Here is an 11896-nt window from a genome sequence, read left to right as displayed (position 1 = left end):
ATGAAGAAGTTCTGTAAATTTGAGGGCTGTTCCTTACTGGCATTAGGAAGACTTTAGGGCCCACCTCCACGTTGTTAGTCATGAGCCAAATATTGGCTGTTAAAGCCATGTATGTTGCAAAAACAGGTGCCAGAGCTGTGATCTCTCTCTGCCTTGCTCCTCCTATGCTGAGGCATCCGTGGATGCTGACTCCTCTGCTGTATTTGGCTGTCTCTGGCAGGTTTTGGAAGTGGTACGGTCCAACTACGACACGCTGACCCTGAAACTGCAGGATGGACTGGACCAGTATGAGCGCTACTCAGAGCAGCATAAAGAGGCTGCCTTCTTCAAAGAGCTGGTAAGCTGCCTCGATTCTGCAGAATCAACAATGCTTTTCCAAAGCTTTTGCTTACGGCCTGGGCAGTGGCATTTGGGGTATAGCTGAGCAGCCCTGTTACTCCATCGGGCTGCCTCCAAAGACGGGGCAGGAATAGGATCTGAAGAGACACTGCATGTCTCAACTGATATGAAAGCTCCCTGGAGCTCCCTGCCCTGCAATACACGGCTGGGGAGGAACCACCAGACTGCTCAGGCCAGCAACCGGTCAGTCATTCTCTGTCCCTTCTGCCATGGGGATCCACCGGGCTTTGTGGTGGTAAATTTGCATGGTGGAGAAGCTGACTGCTCCCACCTTGGGTTTATCACGTAGAGCAACTTAGCCTTTTTGCTGTTGTTAAGGGGACCACAAAGTATGGGACTGAGCAGAATATGTGATACTGGTGAAACACGCGCCTGCTCGTTGCTTTCCTCCATCACTCACAAAATAGGATTCTCAAGCAAAGAAAGCAAAGGCATTTCCTAGAAATGTCTACTTCTGCCAGAGGAGAAGGCTAATGGTAGGAAGCTCCACAAAAATAATGTAGCGAAGAGAAAACTGAGTCCAAATAATTTGGGTTGGTAGTTATATTCTTCAGCAGGCCAACTTGCTCACCCTGCTCCAGAGAGCCCTGACGCAACATTTTCTTGTCCGATGGCCGCATCACCAGGGAGGCAATGTTTTTGTAGTGGCTGGTATCTGAGGGGAGCCTGTTTTTCCTCACTTTTCAATCATTACAGCTTCAGGGAAGGGAGAGATCTCTAACTCTGGCAGCTTTCTCCACCAGTTTGAGAGCTGATTCTCTCTCCCAGCTCTGTCATTGCTGATTGATGAGTAATTGATGCCTGCCCACTCCGTCACGAGTCTGCATGAGTTTGGGAATGTTATACCTCCCTCTGTCTACGCTGCTCCAGAGCAAGCACACCTGGATTGGTTTTGCTTCCTTCTACAGAATGCTTTTTAATGTTTTTGGGTCATTCCAGCACTGCCATTGGGTGGTATACAGGCAAAACCACTTGCAATCATTTTCGTGCCATTTTTCTGTGCTCTTTTGTGCCTGTTTTTGTCTCTCTGGCCTGCTGTTTGATACCATATCTGGAATACATGAAAAGAAATTTGGCCATAGCCTTCCTGTGACACGGGCTTCTCCTATTACTGTAGCCTGGAAATAAGATGCATTCATGTTTCTGTTGTCATCTGTTCTGTCCCAAGGGCTCCTGCCCTCCTCAGCCAGCATCTCCTTCCCCAGCCTCTTGGCCACATGACTGCTTCCTGCATGCCCCACTTTCCACTTGGCCTGGCAGAAGCTTAGGCTGATCATGCCAATTGATTAAAATGACATTCTCAGTCCTAAGATCATCACAGTTACAAAACACTTCAGCTAAAATTATATTCTTCCTAGCCTGATTTTTTTTTTCCAAAATCCCAATTTTGTATCATTTAAGAATCTGTTTAGCATAAACCAGTCCCTCCTCAACTCCCTCGTGAAAATTGCCCATGCAGGTACCCCTGGGACCCTCTTCTCAAGAGCATATGAAAGCCTGAATAATTACTGTCTAAATGTGCTGATTTGACCCAGTTGTGAATCTGTTTAATCCACATTTCTCTAGATGCCCTGAGAATTGGGACCCTATTAAATGTTCTTTACTCACAGCTACAGAAAATCCCCTGCATTCCATTAAGCCGTTCCCTCAACACAGTGGGAAATCAACCTGATATGTTATGATTTGTCTTCAGCAAACCCAGCTGGCCTCCCATCCTCCACACTGTTTTTTCCTCTAGGTGCACAGTAACTGATGGCTTTATTAATTGTTTGAACAGCTCATCAAAAAGGCCCTAGTCAGCCCTGTCCTCCCCATATCCTCTTCAAACCAGGTACTTGGCTTCCTTTTTGCGAGGCTTCTGAGTCTTTACTTTGGCTTCCGTTGCTGGTCTGACATTGGATAATATCCCCCTACCCAGTGCATTGTGTTTAACTCATGAGGTTTGCAGGATTTCATGGAGAGGGAAGAGTGAAGTTGCTGCAATTTTCTTCGTGAGCTCTGCCCAAGGAGCGGGGCTGGTGGTGAACTACAGGTTTCCAGTGTGGTTTCCAAACTCATGCTGGTCTCATCAGGTCTTCCTGAACAGGATCTGTTTGCAAATAATTCTTTCCAGATTCCTCCTGGTTTTCTTATCTCTATCTGTGTGACTGCATTAAAGCAAATCCTTCTTGGTGGGGAATGACACGCGGGAGCCATTTTCCTTTTCGGCTGCCCTTTCATCTCTCTGTGCTCCCATTAAGTGGGTGAGCAGAAACTTCCCCAAGCCATTCTCTTGGCTCCTTTATGCTTAGAAATCTTGTTCTCACTCCTTTGACATGCTTTGCTAATGCACTGCTTCACTTCTCTGGCTTTGCCTCAGTGCTGCTCTTTCTTGGTAATCCCAAAGAAAAATCTGCTTTCTTCTCCCATTCCCTTTTCAAAGAAGCTTTCAAAGGCCTGCGATACTGCAGCCACATTGTGGTGGAAGGTGATGTGCAGAGTGTTTTATCAACTGGGTTTTCTGGCCTGTTGTGCTGCCTTTGAGGGGCTAAAGGAAGGAAGTTAGGAAGTTTTCTAACACTTTTTATTTCTTTTCCTTTGAACCCTCAGGGATGTCATTTGAGGTCTGTGCTGCTTTGATAGAATGAATGGTTTGGATGTGAGCTTTTGGACCCTTGCGTTGCAGCTGGAGGAATGTGTGGAAAGAGATTCAGCATCTTTGCAAAACATTCACTGTCTTTGCAGTTGGATAGGTTTCAGCAGAGTCTCAAAATAGTCTGATCAGGGATTGATTTCTGCAGGGGAAATTACACTAATTTGACTTTTAATTAGATGTAGTAGTCAGTGTAAACCTTCGTCCCATTGTAAAATTTCTTAAGAGGTGCTTGTTGATTTGAAACAGGTTTAATTGATGGGACTTGCTCTGAAATAGGAGTGTCTCTACAGTGTTGCACACGTCCAGCTATAATGAGACAAAACTAGAGCTGAATAATGTTTTCCTCACATGGTTAATGCCACTGCTTCATCCATTCTTTCATTTGCTCATTGTTCTCCATGTGATGTCAGCATTTCATGCATTTCTCATTTCTTCAAAGTCTGTGGGTTAAATGTGATCCAAGCTGCTAATAGGGAGAAAACAATTTTAAAAGCTCTTCTGGCCCGAGTGTGCTCCAGCATGCTTCATACAGAAGCAAGAGAGAGGACACGTGCTCTGCTTTTACTTCCTTGCAGAATGAATGTTAAAGCTCTGAGCTTACTTTCTGAGGCTCGTTTTGGCCCCTTGTATAAGCCACTCTAGAGACTTCTGGTAGCTTCAAGGCTGGCAGCCAGGCCTGGGCTGCCCGCTGCACCATGAGCTAGGAGGAGTCCTGAGGTGTAGCCTCATGGATGGAGCAGCTCAGCCAGACTGCAGGAAGCTTCTGAAGATTATTCTTGTTACAGGCTGACACCTCCCTGTGTCACCGTCTGGTCTTCCAGCCCCAAAAGGGAGATGAGCTCTGGCTCCCTGTGCTGAGCCCTGGTACTGGAGATAACTTGATTTAACTCTAATTTGAGCTATTCTTACCTTTTAAGCTGGTTGGCTCAGAGCTGCCCGCTTTCTCACAGCAGAAGAAACGCTGGGCAGAGATTTGTAGAAACGTCACAGTCATCTTGTGTGTTGTTATCATGCCCATTCCTCTCCCCAATTTGTGTTAAAGCAGATCTAAGTCCATCTAGACTGCTCTTGACCAAAGTTTGTGTCTAAGCTCCTCTTGAAACCTGAAGCTGTCTTTAAGTGAAAACAGCTCCACATTGGCCCCAGGTGATCTACTCCACTGCTTCAGAACCCATCGGTTTAAAAGTATTTCGTCTTTTCCAGTGTAAATCTTCTTTGTCTTAAATTAAGCTGAGTATTTCTCGCCCCATCTCTGGGGAGCCAGAGAAATATTACTCACTGTTCATTTTCTGACCTCATTTTACATATTGGAGAGTGTTTGCTCTATTCCTCCTAAACCTTCTCTTTGCAAACTAAACAGGCTTAATTTCTTGTGCTCTACCCCATAGGTACAATTTCTGCTAAGCCCTGTGTGTGTTCTCATCATGTGCCACTCCAGCCTCCCTTTCTGGGCTTGTAGAGACTGCTGCTGCATCCTTCTCAGAGACCTTGATGTGTATACAAGTTGGGCATCTTCTGCTGCTGGTGTCTGGCTCCTGGCAGCAGTTCCTGAGGCCAGGAGCTCATTTCTGCTTGTTCTTTCTGTTGCTGGGACCCGTAGAAATGCTTGTAGTCATAATAAGGACCCTGGCTTACACTACGTGTAGCATCTGCCCCTTTTTTGCAGGCAGCACATTCCCCAGGGCAGAGGACTCTCCGCATCTGTTTAGCCATGTTGTTCCCCTCTTGTCAGAACTGACTGGATCCCTGAGGGGGGGAGCACTCGGTGGGACTGGGACCAAATCCTGTCAGTGGGGCTCCTGTCTCCTCTCCTGGCAGGGAGACAGCCCAGTGCAAACCAGTGTTCTGGACACCACTTGCAGTGGCACTTGGCATAGGCTATAACCTGTGGTTATCTTACAAGACATGATCCCAAACTATTTCAGTATGGAGTAAGTCAAAAGACACCCAGAGAAGAGAGGTGAGGGGGTGCTCCAAGGGAATGAAGACGCATGGGGTCTCTGCCAAGCATCCTGATGAAGGAGAGTTTGTGGTTTCTGCAGACACCATAAAACTTAAATATTCTGACTTGAAGTGTAGACATCTTTGCTAGCTTGCTCGAGCTGTTAGGGTCTGTGCAATGGGGCTCACTGGGGTTCACTTCACAGCTTTCCCTGTTAACCTTCCATGTTTTGATTTGGTTCCCGCTCTTACGCATTCTGCCTTTTTGGGAGCTTTCTGCCCTTCCCCTCTTTTTTTCTCACCAGGGCAGCAAGTGGGACCCTCAGCAGTATAAATACTGCTAACTTGCTCTTCCAGCCCCCAGTGTTGGATTCCTCGTTCTGCTTCTATATAATTCATCCCCCAGTGCTTTTAAAAAGCACAAAATGCTAACCAGGTCAGCAACAACCTTATTATCACAGGCTCCGAGTCTCTGGGAACTGTAATCCCGTTGTTTGGATGAGCTTGTGTCAGTTTTGCTTTCTGTCACTGCTGCACAGTCGCTGACACAGATGATGTTTGACTTTGTTTTCTCGTTGCCGAGTGCAACTGAGACTGAGCCCAGTCTGGGGCCTGTGTGTTCGGCCAGCGAGTCTGCAGGCAGGAAGGGGGAAGGGAAGCTGCTGCGCGACAGGGTTGCCCAGCTCTTCTTCGCAGTCTCTGCGGGTGACCAGAAGTCCGGGCATCGTTAAGGGATAAAGGTGTCTCTTCTTCAGAGACAGCTAGTGAGCCAGCTTCAAGTGTAAGGCACTCAGCACAGAATGCACACAGCTGGCTCTGAACCCATGGTTTTCTGCCAGCTTGGGTGATAATTTGTGTTTACAGCACAGCAGCGTGGCCTCTGTCCTTTCCTTGACTCCGTATCTTTGGCTCTGCAGGTTCTGGAGCAGGACAGAGGCCATGGCACTGCATTCATCCAGGAGAATGCTGGCTGGCACTCCAGCAGGCACTGACAGAAAATGCTCTTCCAGCTGCCACCTGGAAGTGCTCACTTTCCCCATCACTTTGCCCCAGAGCAGGAAACAAACCATAGCTCATGCATCCAAACAGAGCATCCTCTCCCATCCCTGTCTCCTGTGGAATTTACTCTCCTTGCTGGGATGTCACTATGGACATTCCTGTTATTCCAGGGAGCAGCTATCCTCAGGGATTTCTTGCTAAGCTGGAGTCTCAGTGAGAGCTGACTGCAGCAAGTTCTCTGGGACTATAACAGCATGCAAAACGGTTTCATGCTGAACCTGGAGGTCAGCAGTGTCAAAGCTACCATGCTCACGGGGAGCCAGAAAGAGTCCCTTGGCTAAAACATCTTGTTTTGTCTCTGTCAGGTTCGGTCCATCAGCATCAACGTGAGGAAGAACCTTGCTTTCAACACGCTGAGCCAGGAACTGCTGCTGAAGGAATTCTCTACGATCTCTTGAAGCAGGGACGCAGCTGCTGCGCAGGGCTGACCAGAGACGGGCCTGTCTGGGCAGGGACACTACAGATCTGCAGCCAGTTGTCCCTTGCCTTCCACCTGCAGAAGGGACTGCATTTCTTCTAGGGGAGAGCCTTGCTGCTGTGTGTTTGATCCCAAAGGCATGAGTTTCAACAGGACTGGGGCTGAGGAGAGATGATCGGCATGTTGAGGAGGAGGAGGAAGCAATTTTGCAAGGTGCCATGGGGGTGGGCAGCTGTTCCTGTGACATAGCAATGGGAGATTCCCTCCGCAGCCTCAGGGAAGATGCACTGGAAACCTTTGTAGCAGAGCTGGGGGAGAGCTCACAACCAAAATAATAAAACCAGTCCAGCTGTGTGAGACAGTTCTGGGTTGAGATCGCTCGCCTGCTCTACGGGGAAAGCTCTCTGATCCCAGGCAAGGGCTGTTCTTTTCTGTCAGCCTGGATCAACCTGCCCTCCTGCAATGTAGATCAAATCCACTGCCATCCCATTGGGAATGACTTTGGGGTGTAAAACAGTTTCCTTAAGGATCAGGCCCTGCTCACTGCTGGCTCCTGATGGCAGAAGGTGTCACTTGAACCAAGCTGTTGGATTACTGGAGAAGGAGAAATTTTGCCTCCAAGGCTGTTGGCTTACAGGGTCCAGTCTGAGCCAGTATGCAAGAATATGGGTCATCAAACAGAGCACTTCGTAACTGGAGACCAGCTCTGCTTGGGGTCACTGTTGCTTCCAGTAGCCCAGCTTGTCTCTGCTGTTTCTAAGGTTGAGGGACATTTTTAGATATTCCATTTTCATGGGGCAGAGGACAAGCTGACACCTTCCCCCCACTCCCCTTATTGCCCATCAGAGACTGCATTGCGACAATCCTCCTCTTCCTCACAGGAACGTCTGCCTTGCACATGTTTGCAAGTGCCTGGTGACCTTCATGAACTAAGAAGTCCCTGGTTTTTCCCTTGTGTGTAGCACGCAGTTAAAATGCAGCTGGAGAAGTAGTTACTTCACTTTCTCGCCTGCCCTCCTGTCTTCACCAAGCGACTTGCAGCAACAGTCTGCTGAGAACTTCCTAAGGAAGAGCTCTGGGATGGTGCTCTGGGGCACAGGCAGACCTTTCTGCTCCAGAGCCAGTGTTTCAGAGGTGCCCAGGTCCGGCGGAGCCTGTTCCCAGTGCTGTGTCAGGCTGCCAACTCAGGAATACGCAGCATAAACACCCGTTCCCTGCTCGTGCATTTTCAGCTCCCAGCAGCGATGTTAGGATCTGGCCTGACTTGGTGGACTGAATTAGAGAAGTTATTTACATCCCAGATCCACTTGTTTTTTTTTCTCTAGAAAACAGTTTTTTAAAAAAAAGTGCCTAGTCCTGCTCTTAGCCTCGTAGGTTAGTGTGAGTGATGTGAATGTCATGCTCATTCTCAGCCATTTTTAGGCAAGGCTTATTCATGCTAGCATGTGTTAATTGTGTTAATGTTTCATCTTTACCTGCCACGAGCATGGGAAGCTGAAAGCTGTGTCCTTGGCCACCCGCTGATGAAGACCGTATATTTCCCTTGGGAACACCGGCTTCTCCCAACAGAAGATACTTTGCCTCAGCACAGAATTGTCTGGCTTTTATCAGCTAAGCCAGACACTTACTTGCTTTTCTGCCATGCAAGTGCGTGGAAATGTGTACATGTCAGAGGGACGGTGCTTGGGAGAGCAAGCAGGCTCCATAAAATCACTCTGCTTGAGAACAGGCTGGGGCATGTAGGAGGAGGCCATTTCTCCAGTGAAAAATGAGTAAAAATGGTTTGCAGCACATGGCACTTGTCTGTATGGGTTGGGGGGTCTTGCTAGACCATCTCGCCTCTGAGGGGGGGAGTTTCTTCCTGAAGGGGGCTTGAGTTGCTTCCGAGGTGCAGCCCCAGCATCGCTGCTGTTGGAACATTGAGTCACCCAGCTGTCCACATGCCTCCTTTTCTTCGATTCCGCTTAGGCTGAGACTAGACAGATAGGTGAGAGAGTTGGGGATGAGTCTGCCTCTGCCGCGGCAACCTCTGGGATTTTCAGCTTTTCACTCTGGGCTCAGCTGTCGAAGGTCTCCTCTCCCCCATGGTGCTCACTTGCTGGGATGAACTGAGAAACCCAGGCTGTGACTGGGAGCAGCTCCTGAGGTCAGCTCTCATCCAAGGCTGAGCTGGGGAAGACTGTCACACACGTCCTCTTGTCACGCTGTCGCCGAACCAAGCACTGTAAATGGGTGTACATACAAACCTAGAGCTCAATAAATAGCAGAGCCCTGCCTGTCCAGCGTGTGCAGTGTTTGTCCTTCACAGAGGGGAGAGTGGGGTAGTTATGGGGGTGACCCTGTCACTGTTTGGTGGCATGCTGGCTGCAGCAGAGGAGTCGCTTGGCCTTTCCTGCCTGTGCAGAGGCTGGTTGTGGTGCTGCTCAGCGGTGCCTCCTACTTGGTCCAGGCTGCAGGTACCAGCCAGTAGTGAGCAGCCCTCCGCCTCTTGTGCGCCCCGGGGGCTGCCAGTAAGGAAAACACGGGCAAGGCTGAGAGCCCATGGATGTGAGTGAGGGATGCAGAGATCTACCTGTGCACGGTGTGATGCTCTCTCTGCTGTTGGTGTCAGCAAACTCCTGCTCACAGATTCCGCTGCAGATTTGCCTGTTTTGTTAAATACCGTACTACTACTTGTGTTTCGAGGCCAGTTTGAACTGAGCAGAAAGTCATTTAACATTCAGCCTCAGGACGTGGCTGATGGCCCCAAACTTTCCCGTATCTGATCTGAGCAGTTGAGTGTATTTTATTATATCTAATTCATAACCCAGTCTATTATTGGAAGAGCTGGTTTTGAGGCTTGGGGAGCGTGGGGAGAAATCAGATTGCTGCCTTTAAATTAGGCAGCTGCTGCAGGGAGACAAATATTTTACAAAATAATGACCAAATTCTGGAGGACAAAAATTGAGTTTGAGCTAAACTTTGGAGGGAGTTATTAAAAATTGATTTGTTAGTGCCACTGTGATTTTTGGTATCGTCTCTTCTTCCCTAGCTCTTATAGGTCCTATTTTTCATGCAGACTCGAGAGAGAGGCAGCTCCTCAGGAGCTGAGTCTCCCCTGCCTGGGCTGCAGGTTGTCAGAGGAGGCACCGTGCCTTGGGCACAGGGTACCGATGGGAGGCTGGTGCGGGGTGTCAGCTCCATCTGATGATTTGGCTGCTCTTTGGGGGTGTCAGGAGCAGGTAGTACCATGTACTTGGCTCTTGGCACTCGCAAGCGGCTCTCCATCTCGGTGTCAGCACCGATGCCTCATGGATATTTATTCTCATCTCTCTTTTCTGGGCTCCGTTTTCTTCTTTGGTACTTGTTGGGATGAGCAGGGGCCACATCCCGGCTGTGCTGAGCAGGGTCGTACTAGACAAAGGTTTGTCCCCATGGCGGTGATGGGGATTTTTTGGCAGATGAGCCGTTGCAGTCACCTGAAAGGAAAGGGGTAAAGCCCAGCTTTGGGAGCTGCAGGCATCCAAAGGGGCCAGGATAAGATGGGCTTTTCCCCTAGTGGAAACTAATTAATGCCTTTGCTGATGCTTTCAGGGGGAGGGCAGACACAAAAGTAAATCATGAATGCAAGTCTGGGCCAGGAGGCTGGAGAAGGGCTGTTGCAAGGCCTGTGGGACCTGGCCTTCCCTCAGGCTGCTGGGACTCCTTTGTGCCGGTCAGAGCCCTGGTTCTCCCCACTGCAGCACGGTTTGGACGAGCTCAGGGGGACACTGGTCAAGCAGAGGGGTGACCCCAAATAAATGGGACAGGCAGCACCCTTGGGGGAGCAGCACTGGATGCTTGCCTCACTCCTGTTGTCTTTTTAAAGCATCTTTAGGCCACCCTTGGCAGGCGCTCAGCGGTGCAGACCTCAGATCTGATCCGGAACGGCTGCCACCTCTCAGGGTTGTGACTGACTGCAAAGGGAGATGCTCAGGACAGGGCTCCCCCCAGCCTCTGCCCTACAGCTGCCCACACATTACTCGGGACCAGCAGCTTGTGCACACACAAGCCCCTTCCTCTCCTTGCCAGAACGGGGCTCCCCTGCAGCCCCTGTCATCTCAGCGCGTCCCAGAGGGCTGGGACAAGCACAGGGTCCTGGCCCCTGCGGGAGCTGCCGCTGCAGCCCCACGCCGTGCTCCCTTCTCCCAGCTCGGCGGCTGCTGGAGCACGGGCTGGGCCATGCTCCACGGCCTCTGCTCTCCCGTGCTGTCCCTCCAGGGCTAATTGAATCATGTGGCTGGAAATTGAATCCAATTGAATAGATTAAATGAGCCGGGCTTGCCGCTCACTGCAGTGCAGCTCAGAGTCTTGCCAGGCTGCTGCCAGAGGCTGGGAGATCCTGGGAGTCCCATGGGGACACGAAGGGGCTGGGGAGGCTGCAGGGAGATGGACACCCACTGGGCTGGGCTGGTTCTCCAGCTCTGCTTTGACAGATGGACCCTCAGCCCTTTCTCGGTGACGTGCAGCCTGGCCGGGTCCCAGGGCCCACAGGTCGCTCTGCTACAGGCATGCACAGGTTAGGTTTTGCTCGTTTCCTCTCTGAAGCAATTAGTGACTGATGAGCTGGAGCCCCTCTGCTCCAGGGTTCAACGAGGGCCCTCCCGGTGGCGTACGGGGGTGAGGATGCTCTAATGACCCGTGGCTGCGGCAGCCTCAGCAGCTCCAAGCCAGTTGCTCTCCCAGCCCACAGCAAGCGATGCTCCAGCAGAACCAGTCTGCATCACCCCGGCCCACGTGCCCTGCTTTCGGCCCCTCTGCTGTGGCCGTTGCCAGGGCAGTGGGATGGGGTGGGCAACAGAGAGCAGTGTGCTGAGGCCGCAGTCGCAGCATGGACATCCCTTCCCGCGGAGGTGAGCTCGGGCACGGGGCCCTGCCCTGGCAGGGCAGGAGGACACGCGTCCGCAGCATGGGCTCGCTCATGATGGAGACGCATGCCCATTTTCATAGCAGACCTGAGCTGCTGAAAGGGCCCCTGGTGTTGGCATCCAGCGTGGTGTAAGTGAAGGTTGGAAATAGTATCTGGTTCCTCTTTATTTAAAAGCTGAACCCACAGGCACTGAGCACACAAACACGCGATGCTCTATAGCGCTGGGAGGGCTCGTGAGACTCGGGGTACCTCCTGAGTCCTGGAATGCTCCAGTCTAGTCTCCACTCTCTAAAACAAGGGTTTTTCACACAGATTTTGCATCTGTTATGCAGAAGTGGCAGAGAAACTTTCAGGGTGGGCACAGAGCCCCCCGCAGCCCACCCAGCAGTGGGGCCGTGCCAGGGTGTGCCCTCCTTGCTAGAGGCGCGGGCAGAGGCAGGTGACCGGCTTTCGAGGATGCAAAGTGTGATGCAAAGTCCTTTCTCCCTCCTGCACACCCAGATTTCTCCCACCTGCTGGTTTGCATTTGACAAAGGAGGTTCCCTTTCTCCTGCAG

General features: G+C 50.7%; 1 protein-coding gene across 1 annotated transcript in view; it reads left to right on the top strand.

Moving 5' to 3' along the window:
• LOC103916276 (chromosome unknown open reading frame, human C10orf76) overlaps positions 1-6806 on the top strand; it is a 130007-nt gene extending 123201 nt beyond the window's left edge. Inside the window, exons 25-26 of the mRNA XM_009323242.1 lie at positions 221-337; positions 6340-6806. Coding sequence (XP_009321517.1) covers positions 221-337; positions 6340-6432 — 210 coding nt within the window. The 3' untranslated portion in view covers positions 6433-6806. The remainder of the gene's footprint in view (positions 1-220; positions 338-6339) is intronic.
• The last annotated feature ends 5090 nt before the right edge of the window (positions 6807-11896 follow it).

Source organism: Pygoscelis adeliae, unplaced genomic scaffold, assembly GCF_000699105.1.
Source record: "Pygoscelis adeliae isolate BGI_AS28 unplaced genomic scaffold, ASM69910v1 Scaffold294, whole genome shotgun sequence".
In the NCBI taxonomy this organism is placed as follows: domain Eukaryota; kingdom Metazoa; phylum Chordata; class Aves; order Sphenisciformes; family Spheniscidae; genus Pygoscelis; species Pygoscelis adeliae.
This window is presented reverse-complemented; position numbering and strand designations above follow the sequence as displayed.